Source organism: Squalius cephalus (assembly GCF_949319135.1).
Source record: "Squalius cephalus genome assembly, chromosome: 16".
Lineage (NCBI taxonomy): Eukaryota > Metazoa > Chordata > Actinopteri > Cypriniformes > Leuciscidae > Squalius > Squalius cephalus.
This window is the reverse complement of record NC_137137.1, coordinates 32,458,153-32,474,249: the sequence shown is the minus strand read 5'-3', so window position 1 is coordinate 32,474,249 and position 16,097 is coordinate 32,458,153. Positions and strand designations below refer to the sequence as shown.

At 42.0% G+C, this 16,097-nt stretch overlaps 1 protein-coding gene across 2 annotated transcripts in view; it reads left to right on the top strand.

Moving 5' to 3' along the window:
- Positions 1-607: 607 nt before the first annotated feature.
- The window catches only part of fgfr1a (fibroblast growth factor receptor 1a), a 180,584-nt gene continuing 165,094 nt past the window's right edge, over positions 608-16,097 (top strand). The window contains exons 1-2 of one of the 2 annotated variants that reach the window (XM_079896191.1): positions 608-1,252; positions 6,440-6,562. In XM_079896191.1, the coding sequence (XP_079752317.1) occupies positions 6,451-6,562 (112 nt within the window). In that variant the 5' untranslated portion in view covers positions 608-1,252; positions 6,440-6,450. The remainder of the gene's footprint in view (positions 1,253-6,439; positions 6,563-16,097) is intronic. The other variant, XM_079896192.1, reaches the window with a different exon arrangement.

Genomic DNA, 16,097 nt, shown 5'->3' with positions numbered 1-16,097 from the left:
CCCAAAATAAATGAGTAATTGTCTCATCAACCTGATGACCAAAGATGCACAAGGGGGAGATACTATTATTAAATTTAGCAAAATTATAATTAACTGGATAGCAATTATGAATAATTTTAAAAGATACTTCAACAACTTTATTAGATAAAAAGAACTTTTTCTGAAGGAGCCAGAAATCTTCCCATACTATATTATTATCAAATGTGTTGTTCCAAAAGCTTACACAAGCAGGTAAAGAAATCTGATCCTTGTTAAGAATTGAGCGAATTTTCTTGTTTGACAATCTGCTGAAAAGAGTTTGATCAACAAATAAATGAGTGTTGTCAAATATAGGTAAAGAGCCTAAAGGTCCATAATAGGGGCAGTTTAAGAACAATGTTGTGTTGTGTTGTACTTGACCAGCACATTCTGCCCTTCTGTACTGTAGATTTTTGTGATATACGTGGTAGCCGACACATCTGGAAAATTACAGTGATTTCTGAAATCAACTGTTTGGACTTCTTCTGTTTTGACCCTCTTATTCTTTTTACTATTACTTTGGGCAACCTTGGTTATTAAAATGTGCTTTATAATTAAACCAACTGAAACTGAAACTACACACAGCACAGTTTCAGGAGCAGTGTTGTGGAAATGTACTTTGGAAAGTAAAACTTTACAATATTGTGTTACTCCCTTACAAAGTAACTAATTGCATTGCTTAGTTACTTTTAAGGAAAGTAATGTGTTATGTTACTTTTGTGTTACTTTTTCTCATCTGGGGTGAGCTTGATTACTTTAAACAAAACATACTATTTTTAGGCAAATGTAAAGACACTTTCACATCAAAATTTAAAGAGATAGTTCACCCAAAAATGAATATTACCCCATGATTTACTCACCATCAAGCAATCCTAGGTGTATATGACATTCTTCTTTCAGACGAATACAATCGGAGTTATATTAAAAAATGTCCTGGCTCTTCCAAGCTTTATAATTCTGTGACCAGGGGTACGCCCCTGCGTGTTAGTGATGGAGGGGGAGTCAGGTCTTTCTGCTCACTGCTTGGGTTAGTTTTGACTCCGGACTGCCGACTGAAATTGGTTGTTAGTCAGAATTAGTCATAAGTGTGACAAAATAATCTTCACGCAATATTTGATGAATACATCTATTAGAGGGAGAAATGTGGAGCATCGACCAGTGACTATTTGGGAGCCAGTTATTTTATGAACATCTGAACCTGATCTGGAATTGTCTTTTTTTCAGAAAGAAAAATGTGAGTACACAAAATGGACTCTTATGTTGGTTTGTAATAAAATACACATGCTTTTCTGTTTTATTGAATTTGAATAATAATATTTTGTACTGTCATAATGTTTTTATAAACAACACTTGCCTTTTGAGAAGAGATGGAGTATATAGTAAGAAATGTCTTAAATGTTAGGTGCTATGATTGATCACCATTAATTAAGTGTTTTGCTATTTTAATGGACCTTTCCACTTTTATCAGTCACCTAAATAGTGGCGGGACAATTGTTTTTTGAAAGTAGGCTACATACAAAATAGATATTGATATGAGGTCATAAAACCTGCTTGTGTAATAATTATTTTAAACACAGAAAGCATAAGTCCTATTTTGTGCATTTCCAACAACTTGAACACTTTGAAGGTTTGAAATCTGTGGAAAATAAAACAGTAGCCTACTCCATACTTGCGATGATATGCAACTGAATAAATTATGTAGATAACCAATTCTTCACTGTTTGCAGCAACTGTTTAAACTGTTGCTTGATTTATTGTTGCTCTAATTAATTATCCAATATATCACAAATCCATCAGATTGATCAAACTTAAAACTTTCCAGTTTACATAATTTTGATTCATTCAGCAATCCTCTTTGATTGTTCTTATACTGTTTTGGTGAAATTCTACACACACACACACACTTATGTAACATATTTTTCCAGCATGAATCAGTTTTCCCAGAAGATTGAACAGGAAACGGTATGGGCCAAGCCCCCTTAGTTCGGTATTTATGGAAGGGGCCACCGGAGGAAAATAGGGGAGGGTAATGTCTTTTTATTCTTTGTTGAGGGGAAGGTCATCCCTTGTTTGGTGCTATTTTTTTTCATTTAGCTCCATGTTGATCTCGCGTTATCAGCCCCCCTTCGATATCAGATGGGTCTGACCCAACAAAAATCCAGTTTGGCGCTGTTTGACAGTACGCGCACCACTTCAGTTCGCGCTTAGAAAAAGTGCATCATGTCAGAACAGAATGCCAAAGAAATGTTTACCCGGCAAAGCTTTAAAGCACGAGCAAATAATGAACTTTTGTGATTGCGAATAACTGCACAGTGTCCTGTGAGTGTAACTCTCATCAAGGCCTTTTGCAGCGCGAGCGCCGATCTAAACGATGTCTAGCATGCCGTCTTTCTGTGCAAAAGCTAATGTAAGCTTGGCATGACAGAGTCATGCCCTCTGTCAGCGCAGACCGCCAAGCTGCCCTGTCTACCGCAATATGATGCCATCGGTCAGGGTTGATGTTAAAGACATTCATATCCCGCTTGACGACATCCTTGAAACGGAGCTTGGGTCGGCCACGAGGGCGATGTCCAACAGCTAACTCCCCATGGAAGATGGACTTTGGGATACGTTCATCCGGCATACGACGCACATGGCCGATCCATCTAAGACGTCTCCTCCGGATTGCGGTGTACATGTCACTGCTGTTAGTGAGCTTCAGCACGGTGGTGTTCGGGACCCGATCCTACCATGACAGGCCAAGGATCTGTCGTAGACAACGGAAGTGGAAAGCATTAAGCTTGTGCTCCTCCCGCCGGTATGTAGGCCACGTTTCACTTCCATATAATAAAACAGAGAGCACACAGGATTCATATACACGCACCTTTACTTTGAGAGAAAGGTGGCTGTTGTTCCAGACACGCGACTGAAGACGCCCAAAGGTTGTTGTGGCACGACCGATCCTGGTATTCAGTTCAGCATCAAGGCTGTTGTTTGCTGTCAGAGTTGAGCCGAGATAGACAAATTTTTCGACAACCGACAGCACTGTGCCGTTGATGGTGACGTGAGGGGGAGCAGGAACGTTCTGAGCCATCACCACTGTCTTACTGAGGTTTATGGTGAGTCCGAACTCTGTGCAGGCAGCCGCAAAAGAATTGCACATCTCCTGAATTTCTTGTTCAGTGTGAGCCACGAATGCAGCGTCGTCTGCGTAGAGCAACTCGCGCACAAGGACACGCTTTACCCTGGTTCTGGCCCTTAGACGAGCCAGGCTGAAGAAGTTGCCATCACACCTGGTGTGCAGCAGAACCCCACCTGGATCCAGAAACGCCCGTCGCAGCACAGCCGAGAAATAGATGCCAAACAAGGTGGGAGCGAGGACACACCCTTCCTTTACTCCACAGCAGACATCAAACTCGTTTGAGCAGGCACCGTTGAACTGTACGGTTGCCCGCATCCCATCATGGAAACCTTGGAGTATTGCCAAAAGAGTTGCCGGACAACCGAGTCGCTGCAGAACGTGGAAGAGACCAGAGCGACTCACATAATCGAAAGCCTTAGTCAGATCGACAAACACCATGTACAATGGGCGTTGCTGTTCCACAACTTTTCCTGAAGCTGGCGTACTGAGAAAATCATGTCCAAGGTCGAGCGACCAGCACGGAAGCCGCACTGACTCTCCGGCAGAACCTGGTCAGCAACACGCTGCAGTCTTGGGAGGATTGCACGGGCAAGGCATTTTCCTGGAAGGCTAAGGAGCGAAATGCCTCGATAGTTGTTGCAGTCCTGCCTGTCACCCTTGTTTTTATAAAGAGTGATGATGTTGGCATCTCTGAGTTCGCTAGGGATGCATTTATTCTGCCAACAGTATCGAAACAAGCAGTGAAGCCGTCTGACCAACACTGCCCCGCCACACTTCAGCAGCTCCGCTGGAATTCCATCGCTGCCCGGTGACTTGTTATCCTTCATGGCTGCAATCGCACACTCGATTTCCATTGTTGAGATCTCCGCATCCAGCTCGACAGGTAGTTGTGGTACAGCAGCAGAAACAGCGTTCAAGTTGGCATCCACAGGAGTGCCATACAGCAAGCTGTAATGCTCAACCCATCTACCAAGCTGGCCTGGAAGGTCGTTGATGATGGTGCCATCATTGGCTCGCAAAGGTGCTGTTTTTTTCACTGTAGGACCCAGTGCCTCATTAATGCCGCTGTACATGCCGCTTATGTCCCCAGTACTTGCACACCGTTCTACCCTCCGACTAAGATCCTGCCAGTACTGCTCGTGGGCCTGGCGTGTGATACGCTTAACGTCATTCCTGGCCTTTCGATAGTGAGCGATAGTGGAGTCATTTCTATCTTGGAGAACACTGAGACGGGCAGCACGCTTGTCAGCAAGGGCCGGGAGCAGAGTAGCAGAGCTTGCAAGGAACCAGTCCGGCTGTTTCCTACTACAAAGGCCAAAGACCTCAGATGCAGCCTCCATCATGGAACCCTTAACTCGGCCCAGATGTTTTCAGGAGTGTCGTCAGCTCTGAAGTGAAGGCCCTCCATACGTGCACAAAATCTTGCCACGTATTCATGTTTCCGCATCAACTCAGTGTTTAACTTTAGAGTGGGCTTTGGAGTGGCACTGTGAATCTTCTTTGGAGTGAGTTTTAAAAAGCAGCGGACAAGGGCGTGGTCGGTGTCACAGTCCGCAGAGTGCATGCTCCTGTACCTCTTGACAGCGTTGAGTTGGCGCCTCCTGGCAATAATGTGATCAAGTTGGTGCCAATGTTTGGACCGGGGGTGCATCCAGGTAACCTTGGATCTAATAGGTCCAGATGAAAAGGAAGCGCACAACTCAAGGAGACGTTGGCCGTTGTCATTGATATTACCAATCCCAAAATGACCCAAGACCGGCCTCCAGGCAATGACATCCCCTCCAACTCTGGCGTTGAAGTCCCCAAGCAGAGCTAGATCATCCCCAGCCGGGACGGAATGAATGACCTCGCTAACGTGGGCATAAAAGGCATCCTTGTCCTCAGGAGATGCGTCAAGAGTGGGTGCATAGGCAGAGAGGAGAGTGAGAAAGCCAGCTGAGTGTGACATCCGCAGGGACATTAGACGTGGTGAGCAAGCAGTTAACTGCACAGTGTCCTGTGAGTGTAACTCTACCGCTGCATTAACATGTGATGTGAACGTAGGCGACGTCGAGTTTTACAGTATTGGGACTGAGGCGCCAGAACTGCTGATAGAATGTGCGCTGTAGCGCGATACTACCATATTTTAGTTTCCATTCTTATTTTGTTTCCACGATGTGTAAGATGTAGGGCTGCCACATCTTTAAATTACTATTTGTAGGCCTATTATTTAAGTCAACATAATAAAATACGTAGACCTACACCTACACCACAAAAACTAGTTGAGGATAAATTCGTTAAAATTGGGCGATTCCAGTGTTATGGACGTGACATTTGCAGTCAAAACTTGAAATATAAATTCTCAGAAAATGCATTTAATAACAATATTTTGAAACGTCTGAAAGGAGTCAAGACATTAGAAAAATATCAGTCTACACATGCGTTTTATATTTAATATGAGGGAAATACACGTGACGTGACAAAAAATCTTTAACTTTTATTTGGCAAAATATTTGCAAACCAAAATATATATACCCACCGGATGAATAAAGATCGGCCTCCATAGAACATAAAATATTATTTTTATTTTATTTTTCGTGTTCGCATTTATGTAAAAAAAACAAACAATGTTACGGGCTTGACAGTTCTCCTACTGGCAGTCTAGCACTGGGGCAGCTTTAATCGGAAATAGTTTGTGTAAAGGAAAGGAAAATCTTTTTTTTATTTTGTATTTTTTATCGAGCTTTTATATCAGCTAAATAATTTGGTCATAAACTTAGCCTTCTTTATTATGATGTTATTTCCTTCCAGTAACCATACAGTTTCTATTCCCAAATTTTCCAAAAGTTACAAAGCACAAAGTCCCTCCAAAGGTAGTTATTCTCTAAATCAATGTCACTGTTTCTGAACTCCTTGAAACACCAAGATGATTGACAGGGCAGTTTAAACCTTGACAAGATGCATGTAACTAAGCAACAGAGCTGTCCATTAAAGATGACAAAGTGGTATGTCCCATAGCCAACTCTTCTGATACTCTTCTGATACACTTCTTCACAAAAAGAGCACAGACTTTTAGGGTGTAGTATAAGTAGGTGAATTGGGATGCAGCAGCAGTTATTGCACGGGGTGGGACATTTCCCCAAACACGCTTGAATCGGTTGACCAATTGCAACACACTGGTCCAGCCAACCAATCAGAGCACATTGTGCTCTTCGGAAGTAGGGGCTTCATAGAAACAGGAACTAAACAGAGCATTGCTGACAGACTGGGAAGAGAGGAACTGCAACAATGGAGAATATGAGAAAAATAATGTTTTTTCAGAGCTGACCTGGATGCAGAGAGAATCCTTGATGATAATGATGAAGAAAACCATGCTGCTGCTGATCTTAGTACTCCTAACTCAGCCTCTTCAATCACAGGGCAGATCAGCCATCCAAGATGAGGGTAAGTTTTTTTCAACAAAATCAAGTGTGATAATTTTCACCTATCTAACCTGCAATTCATTTTTGCAATTGTAAGATTGATTTATATTTATATGATGTCTGTTGTTGTGATTGGCTATAACCTCATCACAATCATTCAAACATCATTAAGATTTCTCAATAACTTTAAGCTTAGTTTCAGTAAATTAAATAGTGTATAATTGCAGGTAAGGAGTAGTTAAGATGTGGATCTTCATACAGCAATTTATTAAACAAAAACAAGAAAATAATCCAAGATGAAGACGAAAATTCAACAGCACCAAAACAGATAATAAAACAAAGACAACAAACAAAGGAAGAGGGGCTACATATACTGAGTAAAGAAGTAACTAAACAAGAAACAGATGAACATAATGATTAACTATGGCAACCTCTTAGAACACATTCAGGCTGCATCCAAAATCGCATACTTCCCTATATAGTAGGTTAAAAACAGTATGTGACAAAAAAAGTATGTCCGAATTCATAATACTCATAAAAGAGTGGGCAAAATGTACCCAGATGATCAACTGCTTACGGAGAGATCTGAAGTGTGCATATGATGGACACTTTGCTATCCCATGAGGTCATGGGAGAGGATTTATTAAGGAGGGAGGGAAGGAAGGAAGCAAGGAAGGAGGGAAGGAAGAAGGGAGGGAGGAGAGTGTTGTGTTCAGCTTTGTGTTTTTCTGAATGTGTTTCTTCATCTATTGGCCTGCATTGTTTTAACCTATGCCGTTTAGTTGTTTTGCAGTTTGTTCATTGTCATACTCCAAAAAATTTTTTTTTTGATTTTATATGAAAAAAAAATAACAATAGTCTTTTATTGTCAATATATTTTAGTTTGGATAATTTTTTGATTAGATCAGATAACATTTTAAGCTGTCATATGGTCATGTTACAACATGCCACATCAAATGTGTGCACAGAAGTATACACTGAAACAAGACAACATACTTGTACCACACGTGTGAAATTAACTTGGAAAAAGTAAGACTGAACCCTAAGTAGATTTATTCAAATTGAGAAAGTCTAAAAGCACTAGGTTGTGCCCTGCACTCCCCCTACATCCTGTTCTTAGTGGTAGCCCTGGTCAAGCCCACAGTGTTCACTAACTAATGCTAAGTATCCATTAGGCTACTTTGTGAGTCACCCCTACTCTCTTAGTCAAACTGAACTGACTCAGAATCAGAAACCGGCAAATGTCAATAACAGTTTCCATTCCTTACAAGATTGTTAGGATTGTCCTTTAAAGCAGGGAATATAAAAGGAATTTTTTTGCCTAATAAACCTCAGCCGTTAGGTTAAATCTGCCGGACTCTTGTTCATTAAGATCATCATTTCTTTTGATGGATTAGACTTTGAGTCCCAAGGGCATAAATCCATCCTCCAACACACAAATCATGCACACTGTGATCCGCGGTAACCTTAGTACAGTCACTCTCCTGAAACATACACTTATTGTTGCTTTGGATTGCTGTTCTAAGATGGTCATGCCCATGATATTGTTCACATCATAGTTTAATTTTGTTGAAACAATAGTTTCAAATGACCCTTTCCCATATTATTTTCTGTACCTTCTATCGGTTCCTCAGCAATAGCGCCCTACTGGACTCAACCTGAGAAGATGGAGATGAAGCTACTCACGGCTCACATTAGTGGCACTGTCAAGTTCCACTGCCAGGCCAACGGTAACCCTACACCAACACTCAAGTTGCTAAAGAATGGCAAAGAGTTTAAGGGAGACCAGCGAATAGGAGGCTTCAAGGTGAGGGCAACTAAACACAGGCAACTAAAGCATGCTTCAATCAGACACCTGGCATTTTCAATTACTTAATGGCATGCTCATTTCCTTGTTTTTCAAAAACATTATAACATATTGCTTAAAGAAATTCATCACCCAAAAATTAAAACTGTGTCATTATTGACTTGGCCTCATGTTCAAACCTGTTTGCTGTTTTTTAAAATGCAACTTAAAGGTGAATCTTGAAGTCAAAGAGAAGCAATTTAGATTTTGTTCTGTGAAAAAAGCACCATGAACACTCTCCTCTGTTGGCAAATGATGACAAAACTTGGGCGAGCTATAGGTTTGTCCAATGAGAGGCAAAATTGAAAGTCACCTACAGCACGTCCTAAATCAGATGCACTTTAGAGATCCATGTATTTTAACAGACATGTTTGTTTCTGTAGTAGGTAAGTTTGCTGGCAGTTTTATCTCTTGGCTTGAGAAGAGCTCTGTGTTAGTGGAGATGGGCTGCGTTCCATTCCAAAATTGTCATGCTCTTCACTCGCTAACTTCCCTCCGTCTCGTTCACACGGATGTACGTCATTGCTTACCTTGCACGAGTGCCAACTACTGGCGGAAACTGCAATGGGCTGAATTGGAATGTCCTAGGCCCTTGATCACTTGGAATCAGCTATGGAGTTGATTAATTATTTAAAAATGTTTTCCTTTTAAGAATTTGTTTAATGCAGCATCCAAATATATATATGTGTGTTTGGGTTGTTTTAATAAATATATATATAGAGTTGTTTGTTGTGGTGGTGATTAGACAAGATCTGTGGTGACGTCACAATCGTACTGCATTGTGGGACATATAGGTGCCTGAAGTGTACATATGAAGTAGACTCGCTCCCTCGGTCTAAACAAGGGTCTGTCCATAAACATCCCTCGTCCACTTCACTAAGTGGAACGCACTTCAAAATGGCAGCAGGGATTCCCCCGAGGGGAAGTGCTTAGGGAAGTTCGCAAGTGCGTGTCGAAAAGTGGACTGGAACGCAGCCATGGAGTGTGGCCTGTTTCTCACTCGCCACCATTAAACAAGCTTTTCTTTTCACACTTGATTTGCTGCTAGGGTGACCAGACGTCCTGAAAAATTCGGGACAGTCCCGAAATCTGAGCTGTTGCCCCAAATCCCGAATCCAGCCCTAATTGTCCTGAAAATTATACTAAAGCAAAATCTTGAGTAGTTATTGTCTGATATAACATTAAAAACTGTCCGTGGCGTCTTTTTTGTTTCTTTTTTTAAAGTTCTACAAAGATACCATAGGTGCGAAATGCGAATTTAGATGCATTGATAAGCGAGCGCAAGTTGCAGCAGCCACGAGGACAGTGAATGTGCAGGCAGCCAGCCGTAAAGGAGTGATTGATTGGTCGCGGCACTGTGTGCAAAAAAATACTTCGGCCTACTATCTGATGTGGGGTTACACAAAGCAAATCATCTACACAGTTATTTAGATTTCTTATTTAATGACCGACAATTTAGTTACCATACCATCTTCTTCCGCTTATCCGGGGCCGGGTCGCAGGGGCAGCAGTCTAAGCAGAGATGCCCAGACTTCCCTCTCCCTAGACACTTCCTCTAGCTCTTCTGGGGGGACACCGAGGCATTCCTAGATCAGCCAGGAGACGTAGTCCCTCCAGCGTGTCCTAGGTCTTCCCCGGGGGTCTCCTCCCAGTGGGACGCGCCTGGAACACCTTCCCGGGAAGGCGTCCAGGAGGCATCCGTAACAGATGCCCGAGCCACCTCAGCTGACCCCTCTCGATGTGGAGGAGCAGCGGCTCTACTCTGAGCTCCTCCCGAGTGACCGAGCTTCTCACCCTATCTCTAAGGGATCGCCCAGCCACCCTGCAGAGAAAGCCTGTACCTCACTACCATAGGTTAGAGTAGGAACGTAGATTGACCAGTAAATCGAGAGCTTCGCCTTGCGGCTCAGCTCTTTCTTCACCACAACAGACCGGTACATTGACCGCATTACTGCAGAAGCTGCACCGATCCGTCTGTCAATCTCCCGTTCCATGACAATTTAGTTGTAATAATAATTTTGGCATAAGGCTTATTATTTAAAAAAAAAAAACAACAACAACAGTCGTTGCTTTTCATTTTCACAATGACATTTGAGTTCATGATTTTAATGTTTTTTTGTGGCAGATTAAAGACTAATGACAGGCTATTGATCTTTGAATAAAAATATGTTTGGTTCAGGTTTGAAATTCATTATCTTTTATTAAAGGCAATGTAGTCTAATATCATAGTAGGCCTGCCTACACACCCTATCCCCCCACCCACTCCATACAAATGCAAGTAGATTTTGTCTTAAAGGAGAAGTTCACTTTTAAAATGAAAATTCTGTCATCATATACTCACCCTCATGTTGTTTCAAACCTGTATGAATTTCTTTCTTCTGCTGAACAGAAAAGAAGATATTTAGAAGATTATCAGTAACCAGACAGTTTTTGGGTCCCATTGACTTCCATAGTAGGAAAAAAATATACTATGGAGTCAATGGGACCCAAAAACTGTCTGGTTACTGATAATCTTCTAAATATCTTCTTTTCTGTTCAGCAGAAGAAAGAAATTCATACAGGTTTGAAACAACATGAGGGTGAGTATATGATGACAGAATTTTCATTTTAAAAGTGAACTTCTCCTTTAAAATCTATAACTGAAGAGTTCTAAATCAGATTCAATTCTTCTTTCTAAATACATTGATTTAATGTTAATATTTAATTTTTTAACTCCCACTTGGAATCTGCACTGATTAGATGTCCTGATGTCATTCAAAGCTCTTATCTGATATGAGTATATCTCTGTTACTCCACAGGTTCGAGAGCGCATGTGGACCATCATAATGGAGTCGGTGGTACCGTCAGACAAAGGCAACTACACCTGCCTGGTGGAAAACAAATACGGCAGCATCAATCACACCTACCAGCTGGACGTAGTCGGTCAGTCATATTTATTTTATTTTATTTAGACATTAGAGTTAGAGATGTGGTTAGTGGCTCAAGATGAGATTAGAGTAATTGGAGTAAATTAATTCAAACACTAATTGGCTGACTTATGCCTGCTACAGACTGTGCAATTTTGGCAATCCTATAAGCTCATTATAAATCACACTGTATGAATGAATGAATATGAATGAGGTCATGGCTATGGAAAAGAGGCCAACTTGGCATGCCAAGCTATGAAAAGCTTGAGGTAAGTAGTTTTAAGTTTTAGCGCCATGTCGCATTGATCAATATTCTATTTCATGTTGCCTTTTTATTGACTAGTCAGTAGACGTAGGTCATAGCAGCAAACACACTGTGAGATGATCATGTCAAATTTCTGACATTGTCAGAAAATTATCACAGGCTATCTTTGGTCGCAAGACCGTGACAACGGCCTTCTTTGAACCTCTCTCACTGTACAACATAAGGCCATCTTTTAGGACCCATGACCACAAAAATGGGACCTTGCTCAAAGCACCTCAGTCATTTGCTATCGGTATTGAGAATCGAACCCACAACCTTCAGGTTACCCGTCTGACTCACTAACCATTAGGCCACGATCGCACTGACTCAATTATCACCAAATGACAGCAATTGTAATGAGTTTCGAGTTTGCGTTTTAAATAGGCTGCTCTAGACGGCAGGTGTCGTGGATAAGGAGATTGAGGTACTGCAGATCAGGAATGTGTCTTTAGAGGATGCTGGAGATCTATCGGCATCTCCCATCACTCTGCATGGTTGACTCTGTCTATAAAAGTATCTGTGGTTCTGCTTTTGGTTGATGGTTTCATATCCCTTTTTAACAGCGGCAGTTCACTCTAGCTATGTTTACATGCATAGAATTTGTCCTCTGCATTTAATCCATCCAAGTTAGTAGTTATGAGTAGTGAACACATACACACTGCAAATCATGGTTAGGTGCCTTGCTCAAAGCACCTCAGTCAGTTGCTATCGGTATTGAGAATCGAACCCACAACCTTCAGGTTACCAGTCTGACGCTCTAACCATTAGGCCACAGCCGCACATAGGGGTTAAATAGGCTGCTCTTCGCAGGCTCTGAGATTAGCGTTTAATGGACATCTATTGAATAACCCTATGTTCCACAATGCTGACCCAAACTTTGATTTATTTAAGAGGGAAAAAAGCTGAGCAGAGAAAGGAGTAAAAATCATTTGTTATCTGTGCTCATTTTAACCACACTGTGTATAATGTGTGTGTGTGTGTTTAAAAACAGAGCGTTCACCACAAAGGCCGATCATCCAGGCTGGTTTGCCTGCTAACCGTACCGCAGTGGAGGGAAGTGACGTGGAGTTTGTGTGTAAAGTCTTCAGTGATTCTCAACCTCACATCCAGTGGCTGAAGCACATCGAGGTGAACGGCAGCAGAGTCCGCCCTGACGGACTGCCGTACGTTCGGATCTTGAAGGTAAAACCTCTTTGCTAATCTGAGATTAGCCTATAAAGTGTGCCTATAAATTTCAATGAAAATTCTCATATGTTCCAACACAAAATAATGTAGTGACACAGTTTATGACATTAAATCATCCTACAGTGTGTAAAAATGAACAAGAAACTTTTTGAAATCTTTTTCAAAGTAACTTTCATAAGAGCATTACGGGCAGGTTATGCAAAGCATCCTCTCTCTCCTCTGGTTGGTTTTCCCGGATCTCTTCAGCTTCATCCTGTGGTTCTTTTCTCTAGACGTTAGGCGTCAACACTACGGATAAGGAGATGGAGGTACTGCAGATCAGGAATGTGTCTTTAGAGGATGCTGGAGAGTACACCTGCTTGGCTGGGAACTCTATCGGCATCTCCCATCACTCTGCATGGTTGACTGTCTATAAAGGTATCTGTGGTTCTTGTGGTGATCTTTTTGGCTGATGGTTTCATATCTATTTTTAACAGCGGCAGTTCACTCTAGCTATGTTTACATGCATTAAAATAATCTGTGAGTAATCAGACTGATGGCTCAATCAGATTGAAAGGGGTGTTTAATCAACAGAAAAGTTAAGCACGTAAACACTTGAATCAGACTATTTTTGGATTAAAAAATTCCATGCGTATAATTTTTAACTGATCATGTCAAATGAAGAACTGCTCAGTGGATGCAACTAAATATTTACTAAATATTTGCACAAAAAACACTCCTGACTTAAATGTCAGCTTTCTTTTTAGATATGTCATCAAGGCAAAAAAAGACATTTATACTCATGGGTAGCTCTGGTGAGCTTTCTCCTGTTCTGAACGCAGGAACTGTGCACTGCACATGTGCTAAAGTTTTGTTCGGAATACATGTAATGCACATATAAACAAATATGTGAATTGTATTGGAACATTTAGGGTTCAAATAAACAGAATCTGAAATCGGATTGGATTCACTCCAATTTACGAAAATTAGTGCGTGTACCTACTATGGGTTGAATTTGGTAACAGGTGAAAGATACATCCTACGGATACACTGGGTTCATTGAGTGTTTCGGGTCTTTCAACATCATACACCCTCACTCAGGTGACCCAGCCAGGGGTCATCAAGCCCTGACCTGTTTTTCCACAGTCATCTTGAAGCTATGTGTTGAATTTGGTAACACAACTATAGTGGTTTCCATAAAAATCACAAAACAGCCTACTTTGTATGATAGTTTGATTTTATGGAAGGCGCAAGCTATTATGTTTAAGGCATTGTCAATGCTAGTAAATACGGTAAAACTTTATTTGGGGCCCCTTTAGACATCTATATGTAACATTGCACCCATATGTCCACTAACTCTCATTAGAGTATTAGTAGATTGGTAGGGTTGGGGTTAGTAAAATAAGACTTACAAAGTTACTTATAGTCAGTAGGATGTCTGTTGGGGAGAATCAAAATAAAGTGTTAGCACATTTTAAGCAGACAGTAACTTTGCACCTACATGTCAACTGCATCAGCACTTGACCCAGTAACAATTCTCTTCTCTTCTCTTCTCTTCTCTTCTCTTCTCTTCTCTTCTCTTATAAAAAATAAATAAATAATAAAAAAGTTAACATGTACTGCGTTAGATTAAACTGAGAAGGGTCATAGCACTTGTATATTGTTGTCCTACTGTTAGTATAACTGCTTCTATTGTTCTCATTTGTAAGTCGCTTTGGATAAAAGCGTCTGCTAAATGAATAAATGTAAATGTAAATGTAAACTAAGTCTCAGGGTATTAGTAGACTGTCTGCTAACACTTTATTTTGATGCTCCCCAACAAGCATTCTATTGAATGTAAGTAACTTTGCACCTACATGTCAACTAAGTCTCATTATACTGTAGTCAACAGAAAGGATTTTCACACTTGAAAGAGTTAACCCTCGGTCATTCTAAACCTCAGGTAAACGGAACCCTGGGTTCCCTTTTGAGAGGTCTCTCGTATTGCGTAAGGCTAGCTTACGCTATGGGAAAACTCCTTTTCTCGGGAATATTGAAGCCAAATTTTTAAAACGCAGTGTAGCTGCACAGTAGCCACAGATGAGCGACTATTGAGGTCATTGGCTGTGCTGCGGCCTGCAACTGCACAAACCTATGGCGAGGCGGCTCAGATGTGCGAACCAATCAGGCCGCTTCACGTCCTAGCACGTCAGAGCCCGCAAGAATGGGCATGGCTTATGTCTTTATAAGCATCCATTCTTAGCCAAGGAATTCAGATTTTCGCTGACCTCCGGAACTAGAAGCTGCTTCGCCGCCATCGAAAAGCCTTCAGCAGGACAAGCCACCTGCCTTGCAGTTCTGAGGACGCTGGCATCCATTTGCACGTACCCCTGCACATAAGCGCTGTTCACACAGTATTGCAAGCACAAGACGGCTGGGCGGCCAGGTTCCTATCACAGAGCTGCCCATCCCCAGATTTCATTCAACCCCTAGCTATGCGGGCCAAGGCCTGGGAGGCCATCCCCGGTATATCAGAATGGATGTTGAACATAATAAACGAGGCAGACCTCCGCGCTTTTTAGCTGTGGTCGAGACAACAGTGAGAAGAGATGTGGCACACGTCCTTCGCACCGAAGTGTCGGAACTGTTAGAAAAGGGAGCTGTCGAACCAGTCCCTCTTTCACAAAGCGAGTCAGGCTTTTACAGTCGCAACTTCCTCGTTCCAAAAAAGGATGGTGGCTTCAGGCCCATCCTAGACCTTAGACACCTGAACAAAGCGCTTATGACTTACCTGTTCAGGATGCTGACAACCAAATAAATCCTTGCGCAAATTCGCCTAGGGGATTGTTTTTTTCTCAGTGGCTCTGAAAGATGCTTTTTATATCGCCCCATCACAGGCCATTCCTGAGATTCACCTTCGAGGGGCAGACTTACTAGTAAACAAAAACCCTGTGTACTGACTCACGCGTGGCGATCTGGCCACTTACAAATCAGAGCGAGCCACGGCTGTATCAGAGCTCTGGCTCCCTGGAAAGCATCCGACATCAGTCGGGAGTGAGTGTGGATGTGGTTTCAGAGAAAAGTGATCTCGACAGATGCATCCAATCTAGGTTGGGGGGCCCTTTACGAGGGCAGGCCCATCTCTGGCCTATGGTCAAGCCTGGAGAGGCGCCTACATAAACTCTCTAGAGATGAGAATGGTTGCTCTGTCATTGAAAGCTTTTCTCCCGTATCTGAAAGACCACCACGTCCTGGTCCAGACGGACAACATGGCAGTGGTGTCCCAGATAAATTGCCAGGGTGGTCTCAGGTCAAACAACCTGTACGCCACGGCCAAGAGTCTCATTCTATGGGCTCA